The 27,771-nt window shown below is 41.3% G+C and overlaps 1 protein-coding gene across 1 annotated transcript in view; it reads right to left on the reverse strand.

Moving 5' to 3' along the window:
• PITPNB (phosphatidylinositol transfer protein beta) overlaps positions 1-21,054 on the reverse strand; it is a 48,461-nt gene extending 27,407 nt beyond the window's left edge. Inside the window, 4 exon segments of the mRNA XM_079957844.1 lie at positions 45-190; positions 1,714-1,744; positions 20,965-20,990; positions 20,992-21,054. Of these exon segments, the coding sequence (XP_079813970.1) occupies positions 45-190; positions 1,714-1,744; positions 20,965-20,990; positions 20,992-21,039 (251 nt within the window). The 5' untranslated portion in view covers positions 21,040-21,054.
• Between the last annotated feature and the right edge of the window lie 6,717 nt (positions 21,055-27,771).

The raw sequence follows: 27,771 nt of genomic DNA on the forward strand, positions 1-27,771 counted from the left end.
CACTCTTTCAGGCACACCTCTCTGCAAGCAGCCCCTTCTCTTACCTCTTCAGGTGGTAAATCTTGTGCGTATACTGTCCTTTTTCGCCATCCTTCTCATAAGGCTCATTGGTTAAGACTTGGATCCCTTCACCACCACCAGTTTCATTTTTACTGGCTTCAGCCACAGAATAAAGTTGTCCAACTTGATACTAAGGGGGGGGGGAGGAGAAAGGAATGTTAAGATTCTTTTTTTGTAAAGTGCCTCGTATCTTTCAGCAGCCCACCACACATAACTGTGATATTTATGGAACGGCTGGGAAAGCCCAGCATAAGGGAAACCCCACAAGAGTTCCCCTTGCTGTTGTCCCCACAATGCTCTGTTCTTTGGCCAATAAAACCCCATGCTCCAATACAGCCAGAGGTTCTCCTGGCACCCCACATACAGGACTACCATTCACCAAGAGATCTCTGCTAAGGCTCAAGAGAAAACTGTTTCCCAAGACGGCTTACACTCGTTCTTAAGAACATTTTACAACATGTCTAATTTTTTAAAAAAGCAAAACAATTCCCAATAAAGATCAATGAACATGTTAGTTTAAAGCTTCAGCTAAAGGCAGGTTAAAATATCATGTTTAAAGCCCACTTAGAAGCAGTCAGGGAAGAAGTCAGAGACAGACCTCCTTCTGGGAGGGAGGGACATGCACAGATCAGTAGCCTCCACTGAAAAGGACTCTGTCTTTTGTATCCACCAATGGTAACCGACCTAGTAGCAGAGCCTCTGTGATGGTGCTTGGCACCTGGGCAGGTGAGCCTTAAGCACTCTGGCCCCAAGGCATTCAGGGAGGAATGGGGGCCCAAGGGTGGCACTGACAGCCAGTCATTTTTTAAAGGGCCACACCCCAGTGGCAGACCCAGCCAATATAAATGCATATACACACACAAATATATAAACTCACCAGTCATGCAGGAGCAAAGCACCCACTCCCAACCCCACCGAGCATTTCTAGCCCACCCCAATCCAGCACTTGGGTATGTCTGGAAACGCTGCCTTTTGTTTTGTAAATCATTCTGTACAAATTAAAAAGAAGCCTTTCTCCACACACCCACTTAAGAGATGAGGTGGCTAGCAATACTGCATTTCACTATTAACAAGCAGACAGAGGACTATTTCTACTCTGAGTATAAAGCTGGCATTTGCCAGCCACTTCCTATGATATGGTTGGCTAAATCTGGCCCACAGGCTGCAGGACTGGCACTCCTGGCTTGCAGCTTTAAGGGTCAATTTATCACAGAAGAAAGCAGGTAGCCAAAGTATCTGACACAGAACCAGTTTCATGTCCTCTGAACACAAACATCCAGGCAGCTGAACCATCTTCAAAGGCAGATAAATGTTTGCCTGCCGAACTGCCTTGCCCATCCAAGCACAGGGCCAGGAGGAACCCCAGCCCCTTTTCACACCCTCATCTTCCTGGGCTGAAGGGGAGTCGAGAGCTGGCTGGAAACTCATATCTTCACCAGTAACCAGAGTCACATAATCCCAAATAACAAGGAAGCAGCTGCCAGGCCCTTGTGAGCAGCAAAGGATTGGTGACACTTCTCTGGGCGGTGACAGCCGATCCATTTTTGGAAGGATGGGGCAACCATTGCCAGGAAAAGCAGCAGGCAGCTTCTAACTTGATTCAATCCAAATAAAAATTTGATCACCAGGGGAACGGGGCAGGGACACACGTACCTCTTGGACAGAGCAGGGCAGGACCACACGGCTGAAAGACAAAAGAGAAGAGGCCATGCATGTAAGGCAACTTCGAAAGAGGGCTGGCAAGAGGAAGAGTCCACAACAGTACAAGGCTGGCTAAGGATTTATGTTTGCAGATAAAACAGTTTCTTGGTGCAAGGGGTGGAACAGTTTCACTCAACTACAAGAAAGCTCAAATCCTGCCCTGAAAACAAACAAGAATTGGCTAATAAGCTTTGCAGTGTTTTTTGTTCTAGAAAAGGGCTATCCAACTTTTCATACCAAGTAGGCTGCAAGAGGACTTTGACACAGAACCTGTGGGCCATATACTGAATTAAATTTTCATACTGTAAATTAAAGTGTTCAATATATTTAATATATACTATTAATATTGTTAATTAAAGGTAAAGGGACCCATGACTATTAGGTCCAGTCGCGGACTCTGGGGTTGCGGTGCTCATCTCGCTTTACTGGCCGAGGGAGCCGGCGTTTGTCCGCAGACAGCTTCTGGGTCATGTGGCCAGCAATGACTAAGCCGCTTCTGGCGAACCAGAGCAGCACATGGAAACCCCGTTTACCTTCCTGCCGGAGCAGCACCTATTTATCTACTTGCACTGTGTGCTTTCGAACTGCTAGGTCGGCAGGAGCAGGGACCGAGCAACGGGAGTTCACCCTGTCATGGGGATTCGAACCGTCAACCTTCTGATTGGCAAGTCCTAGGCTCCGTGGTTTAACCCACAGTGCCACCCGCGTCCCAATATAGTTAATTATATATACAGATATATACATATAAGTAAATATGCAATTTTATGGGGGTGCTGCTTTTCTCACATGTCCGAGAAAGAGATAAGCAGCAGGGTTGTGGGGAAAGACTCCCCTGGCTCCTTTTCCCTTCAGCCCTTTTCAGCTTAATCTGCCACTTCAGTCCCCCCACCCTCTGACTTCCAGGGATTTTGACTGGGCTTGTCACTAATGCCAGGTCCTCATAAGGAGAAGCACCAAAGGCAGACACCCCTTCAGAGAACTGCAAGGATATGGGCGATCTTCTTTCCTGGGTTTTTCTCCCTTCCCCTCCACCAGAGGCAACACTGGATCTGATTGCCTGGGCACCAGGTTATTTTTTTTACAGCTATTTAGTGGCACTTTAATGGTGGGCTTGTGAAAATGTGCCACTAAATATCTGGAGGTAGGGGTGGAAACACTATAAACCATGCCCACTCAACCGATCCAGTTTAGGGTACCTAGAGATGGGAAGGCCTGGGGGGGGGGACTGGAAAATATGGGAGAGGAAACCAGTTTCCCCCCGTTTTTCTCCCAAAGCCGTTTTTTTCTTTTAAAACTTTTATTTTTTTGTGGACACACTGAGAAAAAAAGGAAAAAAACTAAAAATACAAATGAAAATAATAATGAACACAAAATTATTTACAAAACAATAAAGCAAGATTTGGTCTTTGAACTATAGACCCGACCTCCCATCTATTCCTTACTTCAATTATATATTACTTGTTACCAATACACACTTTTATCATAATTTAACTAATCCTTAGTTTGTCTAAGATCTCATGTCTTTCTTAAAGCAACAGAGTTTAAACTGCTGTAATTATTTTTCAAATATACTTTAAAGACCTCCCGTTTTGAGACAAATTCCTGTTTTGGTTTATTCTTTATTTTTCTGATAGACTATCTAACTCTGCATATTCTGTCAATTTTTGAGTCCATTCATGAATAGAGGGGATTTCATCACTCTTCCATTTTGCAGCAATAAGAACTCTTGCTGCAACCATAGCATATAAAAAGACACCCTTCATTTTTGAGAGGATATCCAAATCTGTAATTCCCAGAAGATAGGGTTCTGGTTTTCTGTTAAAGGATATCTTTAGCCTTTTTTGTAATTCTGAATGGATGCTTCCCAAAATACCGGGATTTTCTTACATAGCCACCACATGGGATAGAGAGTACCTGATTTATCTCCACATCTCCAACAATTGCTTAGGACAACTTTATACATCTTTGAGAGTTTCCAGGGTGTTAAGTATCATCGGTGCTGCATTTTTAAGAAATTCTCTCTTAAGGCATAACAATTTGTAAATTTCCAATTGTTTTCCCATTGGGACATAGTTACTGAGTGCCCAAAGTCTTGTAACCACTTAACCATGGCCGTTGTAACCTCCCCCTCCTTGACTTCCCAGTCAAGGGGGAGTTGGTATACTTTTGAAAGGTTTTTTTTTGTTTTAGAATTTACTAGCTCAGATTCGAGTCAAGAAGTTTCTATTGCAAAACCCTTTTGTTTATCAGATTTGAATTTTTCATATACCTAATAGTATTGGAAGCAATCTGCAATGAACTCTCTTATTTCCTCAAAACTTTTTAGTTTTAGTTGGTTATCTGGTGTTTTGTATGTTGGCCAAATTTCCTGGGTATTTTTCCTTTTCACCGCAGAGGTTTCTATTGGGGAAGTCCACCACGGGACTTTGGGCTCCAACATGTTTTTATATTTCTCCCAGACTGCAAAATTATTATATGATTTGTGAACTTATGGACTTTGGCTTTCCTGTATATCAGGTAAGCGTGCCGTCCCCATCAATTATTGAAGCCCTCCAAATCTAGGAGGTCTGGGTCCTGTAGCATGCAACAGTCTTTCAGCCATGTGAAGCAGGCTGCCTCATAGTATAATTTCAGATCGGGTGGGGAAAAGCCTCCTTTATCCTTTATATCCATCTATTGGGGAAAATGGGGGGACTGGTTCCCCCTCATTTTTCCAAGTTTTTTCCAGGCCTTCTCATCTCTAAATACCACACCTGAACCTAGATTGAAATGGATCCCTGCCTACTGATATCAGGCAGGTGCCTTCACTGTACTCTTTTTCAGCACCTGCTAAAACATTTTTGTTTAGGCAAACCTATCCAGACATGTAGAATGTTGATGTGTGTTGAACTCAACACATTTGCAAAGGTGTCAGGCCTACAGGTAAATTTTGCAAAGTCTGAGGCTATGTGCTTCAACGCCGCCCCCCCATTACCAAAAATAATTCACCAGCATCACCAAGATAAAACTTTGCCGCACCAAGTTCAGATATCTAGGGGTACAAATAACCAGAAACCTCAACAAATTATACCTCCACAACTACAACCCCTTGTGGTGACAAATCAACAAAGCCCTGAAGAGGTGGAACAACACCAGCTTCACTCTCTCACACAAAATAGCCATGATCAAAATTGTCACCCTCCCAAAATTAACATACCTATTCCAAACCCTCCCAGTCTGGATTCCCCCAGCCCAACTTTGCAAATGGCAGAGAAAATTACACTCATTTATTTTCTCTCACAAAAAAACAAGAATAAGCCCCAAATAGCTGCACCTCCCCTCCTCAGAAGATGGGTAACCCCAAACATAGAAGCATATTACATTGCCAACCAAGTTCACCACATACTCCCTTACATCCTGTAAGACGAGACAAAACAATGGGTACACCTGGAGAGGAATACAACTGAAAATACCCATACCACAGCATACCCAAACAAACTAAGGGAAATCCCCACAACACTAAACAGGTTCACACAGACCATGCTTAAAGCATGGAAAGAAATAGGTAAACTATCCCCAACCCCATCCCCACTAATTCCCCTGGCACACCACTTGCTATTCCTCCATGCAGCACAAAACCTCCAGATAAAAACCTGGCAAACCAAAGCTTATACCACCTAACAGATTTCTACAAAAATAACAAACCCATATCAACACAAGAAATACAAGACAAACTAGGGTACACCCAAATGGCCTGGCTAACACACCACCAATTACATGCCCCCTTAAACAATCCAGTAGTAAAGTCAGCAGCAACTAGGCCCCTGACAACCTTCGAAAACATGGCAAAGGGATGGTATCCACAATATACAAAATACTACTCCAAAATCCCACAAAACCCCTAAATGTAATCAAAAAACAATGGGGGATGACATAGGCTTTGAGATTAACCCCATCCAATAGACCAGAATGTGGTCTAAACTTCCCTTTAAATCTGTATCAGTGAAAAGAGAAGAACTCACTCTGAAACTCACTTACAGGTGGTACCTAAAACCACGAACACTAATACGCCCCAGAGCCTCACCAAAATGCTGGAGAGGATGCACCTCCACAGGCACATACCTCCACATGTGATGGGAACGTCCTAAAATCCAACTCTTATGGACAGCAATCATACAAGAAATATGCAAAATAACTAAGCAAATTACAAGTCACCCCAGAACTGCCCCTACTAAACATCTTCCAAGACAATGCCCACTCACATCACAAGGAGCTCATAACCCACCTACTCTCAGCAGCCAGAAGCATCAAACCCTGACACTGGAGAGACCTGTCAGAAGTAATGGTATCAAAACAGTCTTATTAGAAAAACTAACCAACAAACTGAAACTGCCACGGGGACAAATCGAAGAAGACGTCTTCACCCCGGCATAGTTACCCTTTATCACATACACAACAAGATAACAGCAAGAACCCACCAACAGCATACAAATCAATCTGGCTAACCTGATCCAAAACCACACACACACACCCCACTCACACACAAAAACAGATTTCACTACAGTCAATCAAAGACAACCACACCCTGGGCCACCCCTAAACTCTCTCACCACAAGCGAATAGTAAAGAGAACCCACACAACTGATGCTGACACAAAACCCCCACATTCACTAAGTAGAATACAGTGGTACCTCTGGATACCAATGCGATCCGTTCCGGAGCCCCATTCGCATCCTGAAGCGAATGCAGCCCGCGTCTGCTTGGGGCGCGATTCGCTGCTTCCGTGCATGACGTCATTTTGAGTGTCTGCGCATGTGCAAGCGGCGAAACCCGGAAGTAGCGCATTCCGTTACTTCTGGGTCGCTACGGAGCGCAACCCGAAAAAGCTCAACCCGAAGCTACTTCAACCTGAGGTATGACTGTAGAAGCACTACCAACAGAAGAAGAGCAAGCATTGGGTGCAGTTGGAGGAAAATCAGAGTAATCACATCATGGCATTGCAAGTATTAAGTTGGAATGTTAATGGACTGAACTCCCCGGAAAAAAGGCGGAGAGTCTTTCATTTATTGAAAAAAGAACAATTAGACTTGACAAGGCGGCGCGAACGGCAATGGTGGCCCCCTTCTAGCTGTGAAGGGGGAGCTCCGCGGAAATGGGTCGTCCGCTACGGCGAAGCGGAGACCCCCGTCGAAACCCCACAGGCAGTAGAAGCCTGTGGCCGTGGGACTCAGCGGGCACCATCAGCGCCCCCCGGAACTGTAAAGGAACCCCGCAAGGGGCTCCGGAGAGTGACGGGGCTGGCGCGGCGCTGTGAGTCGATCGCTCTTTCCATGGGGTGAAGCCGCGAAGCTGTTGTCGGTGAGCGCTGACCTTTTTCCTGGGACTATTTGGTTAAGAAACAACTACCCGTGAGTAGGTGAAAGTTTAAAGAATTCGTGCCTTTTGAAAAAAGAAGCTTTAATTTGACACTGAAGCGGGAGGCGCAACCAGGAAGTCCGTCTCCCGGCTTTGTTTAAAGACTTAAAGTAACGATGTTTAATTTGCTCTTGCCTAAGAAACTGCGCTTTAAAAAAGACTGTTATCTGAACATCAGACAGAAGTTTTCACCTTATTTTAAGGTGGAAGAGGAAGAATTTGGCTTTCCCTCTCCACGTGTGGATTTATAAAAACATACTGAACTCCTGGCGATCGGGCTGCCAAACTACTAGAGCTGTCAGGCTGCATGAGCTGTCATATTGTAACTCGCACTTTTGGGAGACATTGTAACCTTTTATGATTAACTCTGCAAAGTAAAAGGATCTGCAAGGTTTTCTGGAGATTTGCAACTGTTGTAAATTTGAAGGGACACTTTGTAATTTGGGAAAAGACTTTATAAATTGTGACTTTTCAAGATAAACATTGTGTCCCTCTAGTGGAGTACTGAAGCTGCGCAACTACTGGGGGTTTTTTTCCATCTTTGGACTTGGGGATTTTCCATGCGAAAAGCAGACCGTGGGATTGGCCTTGAAGCATAGACAGAAGTGGGATGAGTGGGAAGACAAGATCAGCTAAAGCCAAACAGTCCAGCATAATCTCACAGCAGTGGCACAAGAGCATAATCTCACTTCCAGTGGCACAAGAGGAAGACATAGAACAATATAGACTTGAAGGAATGGCCACAGGTGGGGACTTTACTACAGTTTTGAATAAAATTTATGAAAAATTGGACGCTGTAAGCAAACAAGTGACTGAACAATCAACTAAAATTGACCAGAATACAGCTAGTATTAACAATTTGACCCAGCAAGTTAGATCAAATGCTGAAACTATTGGAAAATTACTGGAAGACACCACAGTAAATTGTAAAATGGCTGAAGAGGCTAAACAAAAAGTAGAGGCTGTGCAAGAAGAAATAAAACCTATGCGCAAACAGATTGGTGAACACCAGGCACTTCTGTCTATGATAGAATTGAAAAATAAGGAGAATAATTTAAGAATTAGGGCGGTACCAGAATTGGAGAAGGAAGATTTTTTTTTTAATGCATATTTATTAAGGTTTTTTGAATACAAATGCGTAAATATTAAATAACATTACTTATATCATAACATAATTTCGTCGCTTCTTTGGACTCCCTCGCATCTCCTGCTCCCACTTACATCGTTACAAAAAAAAAATTTCCAAGCAAATTACCCACTTGTTTAGAATCTTATCTCCGCTCGTTTAAATAAAATCTAGCAATTCTCCAAAAAATTTATATTTTCCTTAATCTCACTTATCGTCAAAATCAGATCTAGTTCAGTGGTAGGCAGTTATTTATGATCTAGCATCCTTCTTAACATTCAACCAAATTACAATATTTTTGTAAATAAATCTTAAATTTCCTCCAGTCTTCCTCAACCCTCTCTTCTCCCAGGTCTCGGATTCTACCAGTCATCTCGGCCAGTTGCATATAGTCCATCAGCTGCATCTGCCACTCTTCCAGTGTGCGTAGATCTTGAGTTTTCCAATTCTTAGCGATGAGTATCCTTGCTGCCGTTGTTGCATACATAAAAAATGTTCGGTCCTTCTTTAACACCTTCTGGCCGACAATACCCAGAAGGAAGGCCTCTGGTTTCTTAGTAAAGGTATACTTAAATACCTTCTTCAACTCATTATATATCATTTCCCAAAAGGCCTTCACTTTAGGGCAGGTCCACCAGAGATGAAAGAATGTTCCTTCATGTTCTTTACATTTCCAACATTTATTATCAGACAAATGGTATATTTTGGCAAGTTTAACTGGGGTCATGTACCATCTATATATCATTTTCATTACATTTTCCTTCAAAGCATTACATGCAGTGAAGTTCAGCCCAGTGGTCCACAACCTTTCCCAGTCCTCAAACATAATATTGTACCCAATATCCTGAGCCCACTTTATCATAACCGATTTAACCATTTCGTCTTGTGTATTCCATTTTAACAGCAAGTTATACATTCTTGATAATACCTTAGTCTTTGGTTCTAACAATTCTGTTTCCAACTTCGATTTCTCCACCTGGAACCCTACCTTTTTATCATTTTTAAAGACTTCTTCAATCAGAGCGTAATGTAACCAGTCTCGCACTATATCCTTCATTTTCTCCAAACTCTGCAATTTCCAATTATCTCCATCTTTTTCTAATATTTCCCAATATTTTGGCCATTTGGCCTCCATATTGGGTCTTTTTCGGGCCTTGGCTTCCAGAGGTGAAAGCCACCTCGGAGTTTTGTTTTCCAATAAGTCTTTGTATTTTGTCCAGACATTAAATACTGCTTTCCTGACAATATGGTTCTTAAAGACCTTATTGATCTTAACCTTGTCATACCATAAGTATGCATGCCAACCAAAAGCGTTGTTAAAACCTTCCAGGTCCAGTACATCAGTGTCTTCGAGAAGTAGCCAGTCTTTTAGCCAGCAGAAAGCTGCGGCTTCATAGTACAGCTTTAAGTCTGGCAGGGCGAAGCCCCCTCTTTCTTTTGCGTCAGTTAGTATGTTAAACTTAATTCTGGGCTTTTTGCCCTGCCAGACAAATTTAGATATATCTCTCTGCCACTTCCGGAAGCACTCCGTCTTGTCCACAATCTGCAATGTTTGGAACAAAAACAACATTCTTGGCAATACATTCATCTTAACAGCAGCAATACGGCCTAACAAGGAAAGCTTCAATTTTGTCCAACTATCCAAGTCTCTCTTAATTTCAGACCAGCATTTTTCATAGTTATCCTTAAATAGACTCAGATTCTTTGCTGTTATATTTACCCCTAGGTACTTTACTTTTTTAACCACAGTTAGTTCTGTTTCTCTCTGAAACCGTTCCGACTCTGTATCTGTCAGGTTTTTTCCCAGCACCTTAGTTTTCTGTTTATTTAGTTTGAATCCCGCCACCCAACCAAAATCTTGAATCAATTGTAATACTCTTTTCGTACTAGATTCTGGCTCCTGCAGGGTCAGAACCAGGTCATCTGCAAAAGCTTTAAGTTTATATTGTTTCGCTCCGACCTGAATCCCTTCCACCAACCGGTCCCCTCTAATCATATTCAAGAGCACCTCCAGAACCAATATAAATAACAAAGGGGAAATCGGGCAGCCTTGTCGTGTTCCTTTTTCAATTTTAAACTCTTCTGTAACCACATTGTTTACTATCAATTTAGCCTTTTGTTCTGAATATATTGCATCAATCCCATTCTCAAAACCCCGACCCACTCCCATTTCTTTTAAGTTTCCCTTCATAAATTTCCAAGAGATATTATCAAAGGCTTTCTCCGCATCTATGAAAATTAGCACTGCTTTTGTATTTATGTCTGCTTGCAAAAGTTCCAAAATGTCAATAATGTTCCTTGTATTAGCAAACATGTGTCTACCTGGGAGAAAGCCTGCCTGGTCTTTATGAATTACTTCATTTAAAACTTTTTAAAATCTATTTGCCAGGACATCTGCAAATATTTTGTAATCCACATTTAACAGGGAAATGGGACGGTAGTTCTTAAGTTGTGTCTTTTCAGAATCCGATTTAGGTATTAATGTGATGAATGCTTCCTTCCACGAATCCGGCGCCCTCCTCCCCTCCATAATTTCATTGCTAACCTCCATCAATGGTTGTATCAAGTAGTCTTTTAGTGTCTTATAATACTTGGAGGTTAGCCCATCTGGCCCTGGAGATTTGCCCAATTTCATGTTCTGAATGGCATTTTCAATCTCTTGGCATGCTATTTTACTGTTCAGGAGTGATCTATTTTCTTGTGACAGTTTTTTAAGTCCATTTTTCTCCAAAAATTGTTTAATCTCAACCTCATCCTGAAATATTTCTGAAAACACTTTCTAATCTCCTTGGGGTTCTGAATGTTTCTTCCTTCAATTTCTAAATTTGTAACTGTATTTAATTTTTGTCTCTTCTTCAACTGCCAAGCTAGCAGTTTCCCACATTTGTTTGCCGATTCAAAAGTTTTTTGTTTCATTAATTTAATCTTCCACTCTATTTCCTGGTTTATCAGTTTAGAATATTGTGCTTGATGAAGTTTGATTTCTCTCAAGATCGGCTGTGACTTCGGATTTAGTCTTAACTTCTTCTCTAATTCTTTTATTTTCTCCAAAATCTTATCTTTTCTGTCATTTTGTATCCTCTTCCTTACAGCATTCTGTTGTATCAAGAACCCCCTCATCACAGCTTTACTTGCGTCCCAAATAATTCTTTTTTCCACCGTAGTGTTCATATTTATCTCAAAATAATCCTTCAATGCCTTCTGGGCCTTCTTAATAATCTCCTGATCTCTGAACAAATTGTCATTCATCTTCCATCTAAAGGAGCCGGTTGGTAATAAGTATCATGTCCATTTTCAGTGTGTTATGGTCGGAGCAGGTTTTGGGCAGATTTCCACCTTTCTGACCTTGGGTGCCAGACCTCTCGTTATCCATATTTGGTCGATTCTTGTCCAAGTCAGCTGGGCTTCAGAGAAAAATGTTCCTTCTTTTCCCAAGGGGTTCTTCGTTCTCCAAATGTCAATCCAGTCCATATTGTCTGTCAATTCAAAAAAGGTCTTTGGTAGTCTGCCATCTTTTGTAACATTTTGGCTTTGTGACTTATCCATGTTAGTTGATACGACCCCGTTCATATCTCCCATCATGATGATGTTGTCATAATCCAGATAATCCAGCATAATCTCATGCAACTTCTTGAAAAATTCCGATTTCCCTTCATTTGGTGCATAAATTCCTAATATCAGAATCTTTTCTCCTTGATGTTGTATTTCGATTGCCAAAATTCTTCCATGTTCATCTTTAAATAAAAATTTAGGTGACAGGCTCTCTTTTGCATATATCACCACGCCTCTCTTCTTTACTTTGTCTGAAGATATAAATTCCTGACCAAGTCTTTTGTTTAATAATACTTTTCTATGGAGCCTAATCACATGTGTTTCTTGTAAGCAAATAATGTCCAATTGTTCCTTTTTTAATATATGAAAAATTTTCCTCCTTTTTTCCGGGATGTTACAGCCATTTATGTTCCAGCTCAAAAGTTGCAGAGACATCCTGAATAAATCTGGTTATTTTTCTAGGGGTGGTACCTTATTCGCTGGATCTTCAGGATCCGAGGGTGCAGGCACCCCTGGTGCTCCAGGCCCCGAAGGTAGTTCAAGTCCTTTTTGAAGGTCCTCTCCGTAGGCGATCAGAAACTTGTCTCTATCTTCCAGTGTTCTGATTTTAATCTTCTTCCCTCTAAAAGTGAAAGATAATCCTTGAGGAAAATCCCACCTGAAGATGATTGAGTTGCTCCTCAACAGTCTTGCTAGTTCCAAATAGTCAGATCTAAGGTCCAACAGCTGTTTAGGAATATCCTTGTTAATTTCAATTCTTTTGTCCAGAATATCCAGTGACTTTCCGTAATGCAGGCCTAAAATCTTGTCCCTTTCCTCCTTTGATCTCAATGTTATTAAACAATCTCTGGGCTTCTCTTTCTTTATAAGTCTTCCAAGCCTGAAGGCTGATATGATTTTAAAATCTTTCTCCTCTAAGTTCCAAAACTTGGAAAATTCTTTAGTCAGAAACTCAGCTAGGTTGTCTTCTTCCACCTCTGGTACCGACCTTATCCTTAAATTGGTCTCTCTGTTCCGCAGTTCTATCATAGAAAGATAGGTCTGGTGTTCACCTACTTGTTTGCTGAGTGGTCCTACCTCTTTTTCTAATTTTCCCAGTCTTTGGCTGGTATCCTCAGCCAATTTCTGATTTTCACCTGCAGTCTCCTTTAATTCTCCAATTGCTTGTACATTCTGTGCGACTTGTCCAGTTAATCTATTTAAACATTCTGTGTTTTGGTCAATTTTAGCTATGTGCTGATCAACTTTTTTATCCAAAGATTCCAATTTTTCAAGAATTTTCTCTAACATAGAGCCAGTTGCTCCTGAGGCCATCTCTTCCAATTGTAATTCCTCAGTTTCTGCCCGTGGCAGAGAAGCAGCTTCTTCCTCAGAAGTCAAAATAGGCAAAGTAGGCAGAGTAGGCACAGATGATCTACGTGCCTGAGAGGCTGCGGTTAAAGTTGTTAAAGTTGTTTGTCTGGTTCTCGGTCCCTTTTTTCTTGCGCCACTCATTCCAGAGTTATCTAAGAGTCAAGGTCAAGCTGAGTTTTTCCCATGAGAAAACTACGGCCCAGATAGTAACAGTCAAACAGGAGGCCGGGAAAAAGAAAGTAAAACAATGTCACTGCTGTAAATCCCAAATCCTCTAGGGGGAGCTTAAAATGTCTTTAAGGAAGAAATCAATTCCAATAGAATTAATAAAGTCTAATTTAATGTCCAGGAGCCTTCAATAGGGTAGGTTTTAGCAGAGTTAATATTTAAAAAGCCACAGTGTTTCAAACAGTGCTTACTGGTGTTCCAAAAGGTGTTTCAAAATAGCCAGTCCAAACTCCCTCAGATTGTTTCAAAGTTTAAGTTCAAAGTATCCAGCCCTGCAGACTGACTGCTCAGTTACTCAGGCAGTTCCAGCACCTGGGTTTCTTGCTTAAATTGTAATCCAAATGGAAGAAAGGTATCACAGTCCAGATAGAAGTCATATAATCAGTTACTTAAAGTCCTTATTCTGCTTAAAAATAATTTCCACGGATGCCCAGATCAATTAAGTTAAAAGTTCACTCTTTGCCTCCACTCCTCCCGCTCTTTGCTTTAAAGTTCAGTGTCAGCGGAAGACGGACTTCCCTTTTTTCGTCACTCCGCTTTCAATATCTTTAGGTCTAGAAGTTTTGTAAGATCCTTATTACTCACGGATTGTTGCTTTCCGAATCAGAAGTTTAGGAAGAAAGGTCAGCGCTCACCGGCAGCAGCAACGCGGCTTCGCTCCGTTGATCGCGGAACGACCCACAGCGCCGCAACCCCCTCCGCGATCCGGAGCCCCTTACGGGGTTCCTTCAACGTTTTGGGGACTGCTCCTGGCGCCCGCCGGGTCCCGGGACCACAGGCTTCTGCCACCTGTGGTTTTCCAAAGTGGGTCTCCGCTTCATGGAGAAGGAAGATTTAATTGAATATTTGACAAAAGAATTTGCGGAATTTTGGCCCTTGGAAGAGGATAAAGACTTTAAAATTGTAAGTGCATTCAGACTTGGAAAGGGAGGGAGGAAGGTTAAGTCAAGAGACTGCCTGATCTCCCTCAGAACGAAGGAAGAAAGAGATAAGATACTGAGTGCGCACTTTCAAAAGACCCTTGAGATTCAGGATTCTAGAGTAGAAATTTACAAGGACATCCCGAAACATCTATTGGAACTTAGATCCAACTACGGAGATTTGGTGACACTACTGAGAAGTAACAGAATTATCTTTAGATGGGAATTCCCCCAGGGACTATATTTTACTTTTAAAGGGGAAAAAGTTAAAATCAAAACAGTTGAAGATAAGGAAAAATTTGTGAGTGACTACGGAGAAGACCTTCAGAAAGGGACCGAAGAAGAATTAAGAGCCTTAGGATTTGGACCACCAAGTTCTGTACGTACACCCTTGGGTCTTGACGAACCTGAGAAAGCGATACCACCGTCAAAGGGAGAAGATCTTTTGGGAGCTGTAGGAAGAAAGTAGAACTATCTCAACATGTCTCTGCAACTTTTAAGTTGGAACATTCATGGTTTTAACTCCCCTGAGAAGAGGAAGAAGATCTTTCATTTATTAAAAAAGGGACAATTAGACTTAATTTGCCTACAGGAAACGCATGTGATTAGGCTTCATAGGAAAGTTTTAATTAATAAGAGACTAGGCCAAGAATTTATCTCATCTGACAGAGTGAAGAAGAGAGGAGTTGTCATCTACGCAAAAGAAAGCCTATCACCAAAATTCCTTTTTAAAGATGAGCAAGGAAGAATTTTGGCAATTGAAATCCAAATACAAGGAGAAAAATTTTTGATTTTAGGAATTTATGCACCAAATGAGGGGAAGTCGGAATTTTACAAGAAGTTGCATGTTGGACTCTATGGATTATAACATCATGATAGGCGATATGAATGGGGTGGTATCTACGAATATGGACAAAGCACAAAGACAAAGCATAACAAAAGAGGGCAGGCTACCAAAAACTTTTTTTGAACTAACTGACAATATGGACTTGATTGACATCTGGAGAACAAAAAACCCCTTAGGAAGAGAAGGGACATTCTTCTCTGAAGCCAAAATGACATGGACTAGAATTGACCAAATATGGATAACTAGAGGACTGGCACCTAAGACTAGAAAGGTGGAAATCTGCCCAAAAACTTGCTCCGACCATAATGCTGTAAAGATGGAAATGAAATTAACACCAACTGGTTCCTTCAGATGGAAGATGAATGACACCTTATTAAGAGATCAAGAGATCGTTAAGAAGGCCCAAAAGACACTGTAGGTGCCATTCAGAACATGCAATTGGGCAAAGAGACTGTAGGTGCCATTCAGAACATGCAATTGGGCAAGTCTCCAGGGCCGGACGGGTTAACCTCCAAGTACTATAAGACTTTAAAAGACTATTTAATTCAACCATTAAAGGAGGTGTGCAACGAGATTATGGAGGGGAAGGCGGCGCCAGAGTCGTGGAAAGAAGCTTTCATCACACTTATACCAAAATCTGAAGCTGAAAAGACACAACTTAAGAACTACCGTCCCATATCCCTTTTAAATGTGGATTACAAAATTTTTGCAGATATTTTAGCTAATAGATTAAAAAGAGTGTTAAATGAAGTGATACACAAAGATCAGGCAGGCTTTCTCCCAGGCAGACATTTGTCTGAAAATACAAGGAACATTTTTGACATTTTGGAGTTATTGCAAATGAACATTAATACAAAAGCAGTTTTAATTTTTATTGATGCGGAGAAGGCCTTTGATAATATTTCTTGGAATTTTATGAAGAAAAATCTTAAGGGAATGGGAGTGGGACGGGGGTTTGAAAATGGTATAGATACAATTTATTCAGAACAAAAAGCAAAATTGATAGTCAATAATGTGGTGTCAGAAGAGTTTAGAATAGAAAAAGGAACACGACAGGGCTGCCCTATCTCTCCATTGCTATTTATTTCGGTCCTGGAGGTGCTCTTGAATATGATCAGAAGGGACCGGTTGATTAAAGGAATTCAGGTCGGAGCTAAACAATATAAACTTAAGGTTTTTGCAGATGACCTGGTTTTGACATTACAGGAGCCAGAATCTAGTACGAAAAGGGTTTTAGAATTGATTCAAGAATTTGGTCATGTGGCAGGATTTAAATTAAACAAGCAAAAGACTAAGGTTTTAGAGAAAAATTTGACAACAATGGAAAAAGAAAGGTTTCAGAAGGAGACAGATTTAACTGTGGTCAAGAAAGTGAAATACCTAGGGATTAATATGACGGCTAAAATTTGAATTTATTTAAAGACAATTATGAGAAATCTTGGTTAGAAGTTAAAAAAGATTTAGAAATTTGGTAAAAATTGAAGCTTTCCTTGTTGGGTCGAATTGCTGTTATAAAGATGAATGTATTGCCAAAAATGTTGTTTTTGTTTCAAACTTTGCAGATTGTGGACAAGATGGATTGTTTCAAGAGGTGGCAGAGAGATATTTCTAAATTTGTCTGGCAGGGCAAAAAGGCCAGAATAAAATTTAAAATATTGACTGATGCTAAAGAAAGAGGGGGGTTTGCCCTGCCAGACATGAAACTGTACTATGAATCAGCAGCATTCTGCTGGTTGAAGGACTGGCTACTTCTTGAGAACACTGACATTTTGGACTTAGAAGGGTTTAACAATGCTTTTGGGTGGCATGCATATCTGTGGTACGATAAGGTTAAAGCACATAGAGCATTCAAAAACCGTATTATCAAATTAGAGAGGCCTTTAATTTGGATAAAAAAATAGGCTTCCAGGTGGAAAAATCGAAACTAGAAACAGAATTGTTAGAACCCAAAACTAAGATACTTTCAAGAATGTATAACTTGCTGTTAAAATGGAACACTCAGGATAAAACGGTCAAATCAGCTATGATTAAGTGGGCGCAAGATATTGGTCATAACATCATGTTTGCTGACTGGGAACAGTTATGGACCACTGGTGTGAAATTTATGTCATGTAATGCCTTAAAAGAAAATATTATGAAAATGATGTACAGGTGGTACATGACCCCAGTCAAGCTTGCAAAAGTATATCATTTGCCTGATAACAAGTGCTGGAAATGTAAAGAAACTGAGGGAACATTCTTTCACCTTTGGTAGACGTGCCCAAAGGTCAAGGCTTTCTGGGAAATGATCTATAATGAACTGAAAAAGGTATTTAAATATACCTTTCCTAAGAAACCAGAGGCCTTTCTTTTGGGCATTGTCGGCCAATTGGTGCTAAAGAAGGACAGAACATTTTTTATGTATGCAACAACAGCAGCAAGAATACTCATCGCAAAGTATTGGAAGACACAAGATTTGCCCACCTTGGAAGAATGGCAGATGCAAGTGATAGACTATATGGAATTGGCAGAATGACTGGCAGAATCCGAGACCTGGGAGAAGAGTCGATGGAAGAGGACTGGAAGAAGTTCAAAGACTATCTCCAAAAACATTGTAAAATGTTTGAATGCTAAAATGATGTTGGATATAAAGATAATATGGCATCAGTGACATAGTTAAAAGGAATATGCAAAAATGTTTTAAAAGAAAAGGGTGAAAAGACCAGAGCAATATTATGTCAGATTTAAATAAAATGATACAAGGGATTAAGCTACAAAGAACATGTAAAAATGGATCTAAAAAGAAAGGAAAAACTGGAGACATAATAGGTTGAAATGTATAATATTGAATAAGATTTGAAAGAGGGTAAGGAATTGCTGAATTTGATTGTATAAAGGGGAACACAGCAAAGGGAGATGTGAGGAAGTCAGGAAAGAGGGTTATAAAGATAATAAGTAAAAAACTAGATTTTCTTTTTTATGTTTTTATTTACTTTTTCTATGTTTTTTATTGTATTTTTCTGTTTTGTTTGATTGTGCTGTTTTTTAATGTCTTATTCTTTTTCATTTGACTGTGATGCTTGTTTTATTATACAAAATCTTAATAAATATCCTTAAAAAAAAAAGATTTGTCTACAAGAAACACATGTGATAAGGCTACACAGGAAGATATTGAGTAATAAAAGATTGGGCCATGAATTTATCTCATCGGATAAAGTTAAAAAAAGAGGAGTAGTACTTTATGCAAAGGAGAGCCTATCACCGAAATTTATATTTAAAGATGATCAAGGAAGATTTGTCGCAATTGAAATCCAATCACAAGGAGAGAAATTTTTGATAGTAGGCATTTACGCACCAAATGAAGGAAAATCGGAATTTTTTAAGAAGCTACACGAGACTCTGTTGGACTATATGGATTACAATATGATCTTGATTGATATGAATGGAGTGGTGTCCACAAATATGGATAAGGCTCAGAGACAGGTAGTTACCAAAGATGGTAGACTACCAAAAACCTTTTTTGACATGACTGAAAATATGGATTTAGCTGATATTTGGAGAACAAAGAACCCTCTGGGAAGAGAGGGAACTTTCTTCTCTGAGGCCAAAATGACATGGACAAGAATTGACCAAATTTGGGTAACTAGAGGACTGGTTCCGAAGACCAGAAAAGTGGAAATTTGCCCCAAGACTTGTTCTGATCATAATGCTGTGAAGATGGAAATGAAATTGACGCCAATTGGTTCCTTTAGATGGAGGATGAATGATACTTTGTTTAGGAATGAAGAAATGACTAAGAAGGCCCAAAAAACCTTGAGAGACTATTTTGAGATAAATATGAATACTACAGTGGAAAAAAGAGTGATCTGGGATGCAAGTAAAGCAGTTATGAGAGGATTTCTGATAAAACAGAATGTAATTAAGAAGAGAACCCTGAATGAAAAAAAAGATAAAATCCTGGAGAAAATAAAGGAAGGAGAGAAGAAACTGAGAGCAAAACCAAAATCACAGGAGATCCTGAAAGAGATAAAGTTACATCAAGTACAATATATGAAAATGATGAATCAGGAAATAGAATGGAAGATCAAACAAATGAGACAAAAGACATTTGAATCGGCAAATAAATGCGGAAAATTGTTGGCTTGGCAATTTAAAAAAGACAAAAACTTAACACTATTACGAATTTGGAAGTGGAAGGAAAGAATATACAGAACCCAGTTGAGATCAGAAAGTGCTTACAGAGGTACTTTAAACAACTATACACACAGAAGCAGAAAGAAATGGACATTGATCGATTTCTGAAAATAAATGGACTACAGAAAATCTCTCAGGAAAACAAGTTAATGTTGAATTATAAAATAACGGATCAGGAAGTGGAAGCGGCCATACAGAACATGCAATTGGGTAAATCTCCAGGACCGGATGGTTTGACTTCAAGATACTACAGATCCTTGAAAGAAGCTTACATCACACTTATACCGAAAACAGAGACTGAAAAGACACAACTTAAGAATTACCGCCCCATATCGCTGCTTAATGTGGATTACAATTTTTTTGCAGATTTTTTGGCTAAGAGATTAAAAAAGGTGCTTGTAGAAGAAATTCATAAAGACCAAGCGGGCTTTCTCCCGGGCAGACATTTGTCTGACAACACGAGGAGCATAATTAATATTTTAGAAAAATTACAAGTGAATATTAATACTAAAGCAGTTCTGATATTTGTGGACGCGGAGGCCGAAATATTGGGAAATTTTGGAACAAGATGGAGACAGAATAAAATTGCAGAGTTTTGAAAAATTAAAAAATAGAGTGCAAGATTGGCTCCATTACTACCAAATAATGGAGGTATATAACACAGATAAAAAACTGGGCTTCCAGGTGGAAAAATCAAAATTGGAAACAGAATTGTTAGATCCCAAAACTAAGAACTTGTCAAGAATGTATAACTTGCTGTTGAAATGGAACACTCAGGACGAAATGGTGAAATCTGCTATGATTAAATGGGCACAAAATGTTAAAATGTTGGACATAACATTATGATGGCTGACTAGGAACAGTTATGGACCACATTCAGGTACATTACAGGAATTCTATAACGCAAGTGCTGCCCAGTCAATAGCACAAGATGCTCCCTGGATCCCGTATTCCCTGAAATAAAATAGGAACAACCCAAAGCAGCTCCCTCTACAGGATAATGTGTCCAGGAAGGCTCAGAAGGATTTAAATTCTGCTTAACTTTATGTATCCCACTCAACATACGTTTCAAAATGGGTCTTAAACGCCCTCCCCAAGTTCCTTATGAGTGAGCAAAGCTCCACATGGATAGGAAAATAATATTCCTGCCTCCGGACAGAAAGTTCGCGTTTCTTCTAGTTAAATACCATCTGACATAGTCTGGAATTGAAGCTGTTGCTTTTCTTAGGGGAACTGGCATCAACCCATCCCCGCAGGTGCGGCCCCTGGGCTCGCCAGGAGTAGAGGCGACTTGCCTTCCCAGCGATCTTCCCCTTCTGCTCGACCGAGTTTCTCTCTCACGGAGAAGCCCATACGAAACCCGGCCAGCGAGCAAAATACAAGCCGGCCCGGCCTGGACTTCAAGACTAGCGCCCCCCCCCAAAACCGCGCAGAAGCCACCGAGAAGCGCAGGAGGCGCCCCAGGGCCGGCCGCCGCCGCCGCCGCCCCTCCGCCTGGCTCCCCTGAGCGCCTCGGGGCTTGGGCGGGGGGAGTCGGGCGGGGGCGGCGCTGGGGGGGCGAGGCCGGAGGAGGGACCCCTCCCTTCCCCCTCCCCGCTCCGGCCACTCACAATTCCTTGATGAGCACCATCTTCCCCCGCAGACAGGAGGCCAACGCGCAGGCGCGACCGGCGCCTCCTGCCCATAGCGCACCGCGCACCTTCCGGGAGCTGCTCCCCGCCCCGAACGAAGAGAGCAGCCAATCGCCGTCGTGACCTTGCCGAGCTGACCCACCAATAGGAGCGGGACTTGGGAAGGAACGACGCCCGGGAGTGTCCGCCCGCCCCATAGCGTCCCGACGCATTCGCTCATTGGCGGAGCGCGCGAGCGGACGGGCCGTAGTCTCCAGCCAATGACAATGGCGCCCCGGTTCTAGCCAACCAGCGCCATCCGGCGCCCGGAGGCCGGGCGGGGAGCGGAGCGCGGCCGGAAGTGACTCGCAGCAAGCCGAGGCGGACATCCGGCCGCCCAACGGAGCGGCTTCCGGGCCCTGTCTGCGGAGGCCGCTTCTGGCGCGTCCGGGCCGGCCCTGCCGGGGCGCCGGGGAGGAGGCGGCTGGAGGCCCGCCCAGGCGGCGCTGAGCCCCTCCCCGCCCTCGCTTCCTCCCAGCGGGCGGAGCCCTCCGGCCCCGGCGGGAGGCGGCTCTCGGGGTGGGCGGAGAACGGGACCGCGGATGGAAATCATAATAATAATAATTAGTAGTAGTAGTCGTAATGGTTTCTGTGATTTACACGAAGCAGCTTTGGCGCTTCCGAGTCTTTGCTGCCTTGGCCTCTTGCCTGGACACCTCCGCTGGCTAAAGCTGAGAACATGCCGGTTGTCGGTCGACTCCCCGCCTGGGACGGCTGCCTATTCCTGCACTGCAGGAGGTTGGACTAGAAGATCCTTGGGGTCCCTTCCAGCTCTACCGTTCTTTGCTTCTATGCCGCGAGTCCCTTCAGAGACGCTTCATAAAGACCTTTGCCAAGCCAAAGGGCGCTGAGCATCGCCCCAGAAACAAGCGACACACACCGGGAATATATAGGCCACTCACGCCAAAGGTGAAAGAATGTGCCTTCGGTCTCTTTACATTTCCAACATTTATTATCGGACAAATGGTAAATTTTCGCAAGCTTGACTGGTGTCATGTACCACCTGTAAATCATTTTCATTAAATTCTCTCTTAGGGCATTACATGCTGTAAATTTCATACCTGTGGTCCATAACTGTTCCCAGTCAGCCATCATAATATTATGTCCAACATCTTGTCCAACATCATAGCTGATTTTGCCATTTCATCCTGAGTGTTCCATTTCAACAGCAAGTTATACATTCTTGACAAGTTCTTACTTTTGGGATCTAACAGCTCTATTTCCAATTTTGATTTTTCCACCTGGAGGCCAATTTTTTTGTCCAGATTATATGCCTCCATTATTTGATAGTAATGGAGCCAATCCTGCACTCTATTTTTTAGTTTTTCAAAACTCTGTAGTTTTAATCTGTCTCCCTCTTGTTCCAGAATTTCCCAATATTTCGGCCATTTGGCTTCCATATTGAGCTTTTTCTGAGCCTTCGCTTCCATTGGTGACAACCACCTTGGGGTTTTATTTTCGAGCAAGTCCTTATATCTTATCCAGACATTAAACAGTGCTTTTCTGACAATATGATTTTTAAACGCTTTATGTGCTTTGACCTTATCATACCACAAATATGCATGCCAGCCAAATACGTTGTTAAAACCTTCTAGATCCAACACGTCAGTGTTTTCAAGAAGCAGCCATTCTCTCAGCCAGCAAAAAGTGGCTGATTCATAATAAAGTTTAAGGTCTGGCAGGGCAAATCCACCTCTTTCTTTAGCATCAGTTAGTATCTTAAATTTTATTCGTGGTTTCTTGCCCTGCCAGACAAATCTAGAAATATCTCTCTGCCACTTCTTGAAAGAATCCATTTTATCCAAAATTTGCAATGTTTGAAACACAAACAGCATCCTAGGCAATACATTCATTTTTATAGCAGCAATTCGACCTAGCAATGATAGCTTCAGATTGGACCATATTTCTAAGTCCTTTTTCACTTCCATCCAACATTTTTCATAGTTATCCTTAAATAAGTTCACATTCTTGGCAGTCATATTAACCCCTAGGTATTTCACTTTCTTAACCAGTGTTAATCCTGTCTCCTTCTGAAACCTCTCTCAATCACAGTTAGGTTTTTCTCTAACACCTTAGTTTTCATTTTGTTCAGCTTAAAACCCGCTACCTGACCAAATACTTGAATTAGTTCCAGTATTCTTTTAGTACTAGACTCTGGCTCCTGGGGGGCCACTAGGTGGCGCATCGGAAGATGGCTGACAATAACATCTCTCCGACCCACACGAGGTAATTTGGAGGCTATGATGGGGGTAATTAGCCTCAACCCCCCCAGGATTGTGGGGGGGGACGGCCCTTGCCTGCTGTGCCCTATACCACCCCCGAATTTGTGGGGGTGGGGGCACTAGGCACAAAGCCCTCCTGTGGGATTCCGGCACTCCTGGACACCGTCTCTGATCCGCGCCTCTAGTTGCAAGAATCTTCAAAAGAAACAATTTGGACGAGAAGAATTGCACATACTTCAAGGAAGGAGGGGGAGTAAAGACTGCTGACAGAAGAGATCTCTGATAACAAGACAAGAATAAAATATGAGAAGATACGTCAAGATACGGTATGGCAAATGACTGAGGGGGGAGGGAAAAAAACTTTCCTCTTTTCTTATGTGATTAAACAAGAATCCCCTCCCCTAACGAGTCAGAAATGTCGTTTTAAGGACTTAAGCTGTGGATTTAAGGCTGTGTGGAGATAAACTTTCAAACCAAAGCAATGTTTCAAGACGAAGCTGCAAAGTTAAGAGTTTTGGAATGACGCAGTTAAAAATGCCGTCGCCATTTTGGGAGGCATTGTTGGAGCTCTTGAGTCTGGGAGGAGAAAGAGAGAAATAGAGCTGTTTACATATTGTGGATTAACTCCTCAGTGGGACTTAAGAGTGACAAATTAATCATAGAATCATAGAGTTGGAAGAGACCACAAGGGCCATCGAGTCCAACCCCCATGCCTAATTTATGATGGAAAGAGCGATGTTATCTACGAAGGAGATATATAGAAACCATCTGGACTTAGATTGGAAGAATGGGAAATTCACACAGGATTATTATATTTGCTTATCGGCTTAAGGAGACTAACAGAAGAGATTGTAAAAGAAAAAGAGAAATTATATGAACAACATATGATGTGGAAACACCAAGATAAGACTGGATAGAATTATGAACTTTGTCTGGACTGATTGGGACTGATTTGGACATTAACGCAGTAATAAGAAGATGATTTGAATCCCCCTTTGGATCTTGAAGTATGGGTCCCCCCAACAAAATTTAAAAATTTGGCTTTGTAATTTGGAATTTATGTGATGTGATTTAATTTGATGTGATTGGCCAGTTAATAAAAATTATTTTTTTAAAAAATAGACTCTGGCTCCTGTAATGTCAATACCAAATCATTAGCAAATGCTTTCAATTTGTACTGTTTGGCTCCGACTTGTATATCTTTAACCAATTGGTCCCTTCTAATCATGTTTAAAAGAACCTCCAAGACTGATATAAAAAGTAATGGAGAGATTGGGCAACCTTGTCGTGTTCCTTTCTCTATCTTAAATTCTTCCGTCGCTACATTATTCACAATTAATTTAGCCTTTTCTGAATAAATTGCACCTATACCATTTCCAAACCCTTGACCAACCCCCATCCCTTGTAAGTTTTTCTTCATGAAACTCCAATAAATATTTTCGAAGGCTTTCTCCGCGTCCACAAATATCAGAACTGCTTTAGTATTAATATTCACTTGTAATTTCTCTAAGATATTAATTATGTTCCCCGTATTGTCAGACAAATGTCTGCCCGGGAGAAAGCCCGCTTGATCTTTATGAATTCTTCTACTAACACCTTTTTTAATCTTTTAGCCAAAATATCTGCAAAGATTTTATAATCCACATTAAGCAAAGATATGGGGCGGTAATTCTTAAGCTGTGTCTTCTCAGACTCTGTTTTCGGTATAAGCTTCCTTCCACGACTCTGGTGCCTTTTCCCCTTCCAATATTTCATTACAGACTTCCTTCAATGGTTGTATTAACCATTCTTTCAAGGATCTGTAGTATCTTGAAGTCAAACCATCCGGTCCTGGAGATTTACCCAATTGCATGTTCTGTATGGCCCCTTCCACTTCCTGATCTGTTATTTTATAATTCAACATTAACTTATTTTCCTGAGAGATTTTCTGTAGTCCATTTATTTTCAGAAATCGATCAATGTCCATTTCTTTCTGCTTCTCCTGTGTGTATAGTTGTTTAAAGTACCTCTGGAAGCACTTTCTGATCTCAACTGGGTTCTGTATATTCTTTCCTTCCACTTCCAAATTCGTAATAATGTTAAGTTTTTGTCTTTTTTTTAATTGCCAAGCCAACAATTTTCCACACTTATTTGCCGATTCAAATGTCTTTTGTCTCATTTGTTTGATCTTCCATTCTGTTTCCTGATTCATCATTTTCATATATTGTACTTGATGTAACTTTATCTCTTTCAGGATCTCCTGTGATTTTGGTTTTGCTCTCAGTTTCTTCTCTCCTTCCTTTATTTTCTCCAGGATTTTATCTTTTTTTTCATTCAGGGTTCTCTTCTTCAGGGTTCTGTTGTATCAGAAATCCTCTCATGACAGCTTTGCTTGCGTCCCAGATTACTCTTTTTTCAACAGTGGTGTTCATATTTATCTCGAAATAATCTCTCAAGGTTTTTTGGGCCTTCTTAGTCACTTCTTCATTCCTAAACAAGGTGTCGTTCATTCTCCATCTAAAGGAACCAATTGGTGTTAGTTTCATTTCCATCTTCACAGCATTATGATCAGAACAAGTCTTGGGGCAAATTTCCACTTTTCTGGTCTTCGGAACCAGTCCTCTAGTTACCCAAATTTGGTCAATTCTTGTCCATGTCATTTTGGCTTCAGAGAAGAACGTTCCCTCTCTTCCCAGAGGGTTCTTCATTCTCCAAGTGTCAACTAAATCCATATTGTCAGTCATATCAAAGAAAGATTTTTGTAGTCTACTATCCTTAGTAAGTACAGTGGTGCCTCGCAAGACGAAATTAATCCGTTCTGTGAGGGTCTTCATATAGCGGTTTTTTCGTCTTGCGAAGCAAGCCCATTGACAGCTTAGCGGATTAGCGCTATTAGCGGTTTAGCGGCTTTTAGCGATCAGCTGTTAAGCGGCTTATCAGCGGATCAGCTGATAAGCGGCTTAGCGGCTTAGGAAAGGGGGGGAAAGGGGGAAAAACCCGCAGGAACTCGCAAGACATTTTCGTCTTGCGAAGCAAGCCCATAGGGAAATTTGTTTTGTGAAGCGCCTCCAAAACGGAAAACCCTTTCGTCTAGCGGGTTTTCCGTCTTGCGAGGCGTTCGTCTTGCGGGGCACCACTGTACCTGTCTCTGTGCCTTATCCATATTTGTAGATACCACTCCATTCATGTCCCCCATCAGAATCATATTGTAGTCCATGTAATCCAACAGAGTCTCATGTAACTTCTTAAAAAATTCTGATTTTCCCTCAATTGGTGCATAGATGCCTGCTATCAAAAATTTCTCTCCTTGTGATTGGATTTCAACTGCAACAAATCTTCCTTGATGATCTTTAAATATAAATTTCGGTGATAGGCTCTCCTTTGCATAAAGAAGTACTACTCTTTTTTTAACTTTGTCTGATGAAATAAATTCATGGCCCAATCTTTTATTACTCAGTATTTTCCTATGTAGCCTTGTCACATGTGTTTCTTGTAGACAAATCAAGTCCAATTGTTCCTTTTTCAATAAATGAAAGACTCTGCGCCTTTTTTCGGGGGAATTCATTCCATTATTATTCTAACTTAATATTTGCAATGCCATGATGTGATTACTCTGATTTTCCTCCAACTGCACCCAATGCTTGCTCTTCTTCTGTTGGTATCTCTGAATTGTCCAATCCGAAGCATAGTTTTGCTATGTCCAGTATTCCTTTTTTTGTGATCTTCTGTCCAATGCTTTTTGTTCTGGTCCTCTATCAGGTGATCTTCTGTCCGATGCTCCTGATTCTTTTCCAAGCTCCTTCTGCAGATCTTCGTAGTTATTCAAAAATTTAACTTTATCTTCTACTGATTTTATTTTTATTTTCCTTCCTTTGAAACTAAAGGATAGGCCTTGGGGAAATTCCCACCTAAAGTTGATTTTGTTCTTTCTCAGCAGGGCAACCAAATCACTGTAATTGGACCTAGGATCCAAAAGGTATTTCAGGATATCTTTAAAAATCTCCACTCTTGACTGTATTACTTCCAAAGGATTCTTGTAGTGCCAACCCAAAATTTTATCTCTCTCTCCTTTAGTTCGGAGGGTAATCAAACAGTCTCTTATTCTATTCTTCTCTTTCCCTCCTCTTCCAAGTCTAAAGGCAGTCACGATTTTAAATTCGTCCTGTTCCAAATCCAAATCCCAAAAGTCTACGAATTCCTGCGTGAAAAAATCTATCAGACTGTCCTTCTCCAATTCAGGTACAGCTCTGATCCTCAGATTCGTCTGTTTTCCCTTAAGCTCAATCATAGAAAATTTCAACTTGTGGTCTTCAAGTTGTCTCTGCTGGTCTGGGACTCTCTCTCTTTCAAGTTGTGTTACCTTAACTTCCACGGCAGCAACTTTTTCCCTAGCTTCCTCTGTGGTCTGTCGTATCGTGGTATATTCCTGTATCAATTTCTCGATGGTTTCTGTATTCGTATTCACCTTTTGTCCCAAGTTATTTAAGCTTTCTGTGTTTAGCTTAATTGTAGTAGTTGCGTCCTCGACTTTCTTATTAAGTTGTTC

The sequence above is a fragment of the Podarcis cretensis genome, assembly GCF_951804945.1.
Source record: "Podarcis cretensis genome assembly, chromosome: 16".
NCBI lineage: Eukaryota > Metazoa > Chordata > Lepidosauria > Squamata > Lacertidae > Podarcis > Podarcis cretensis.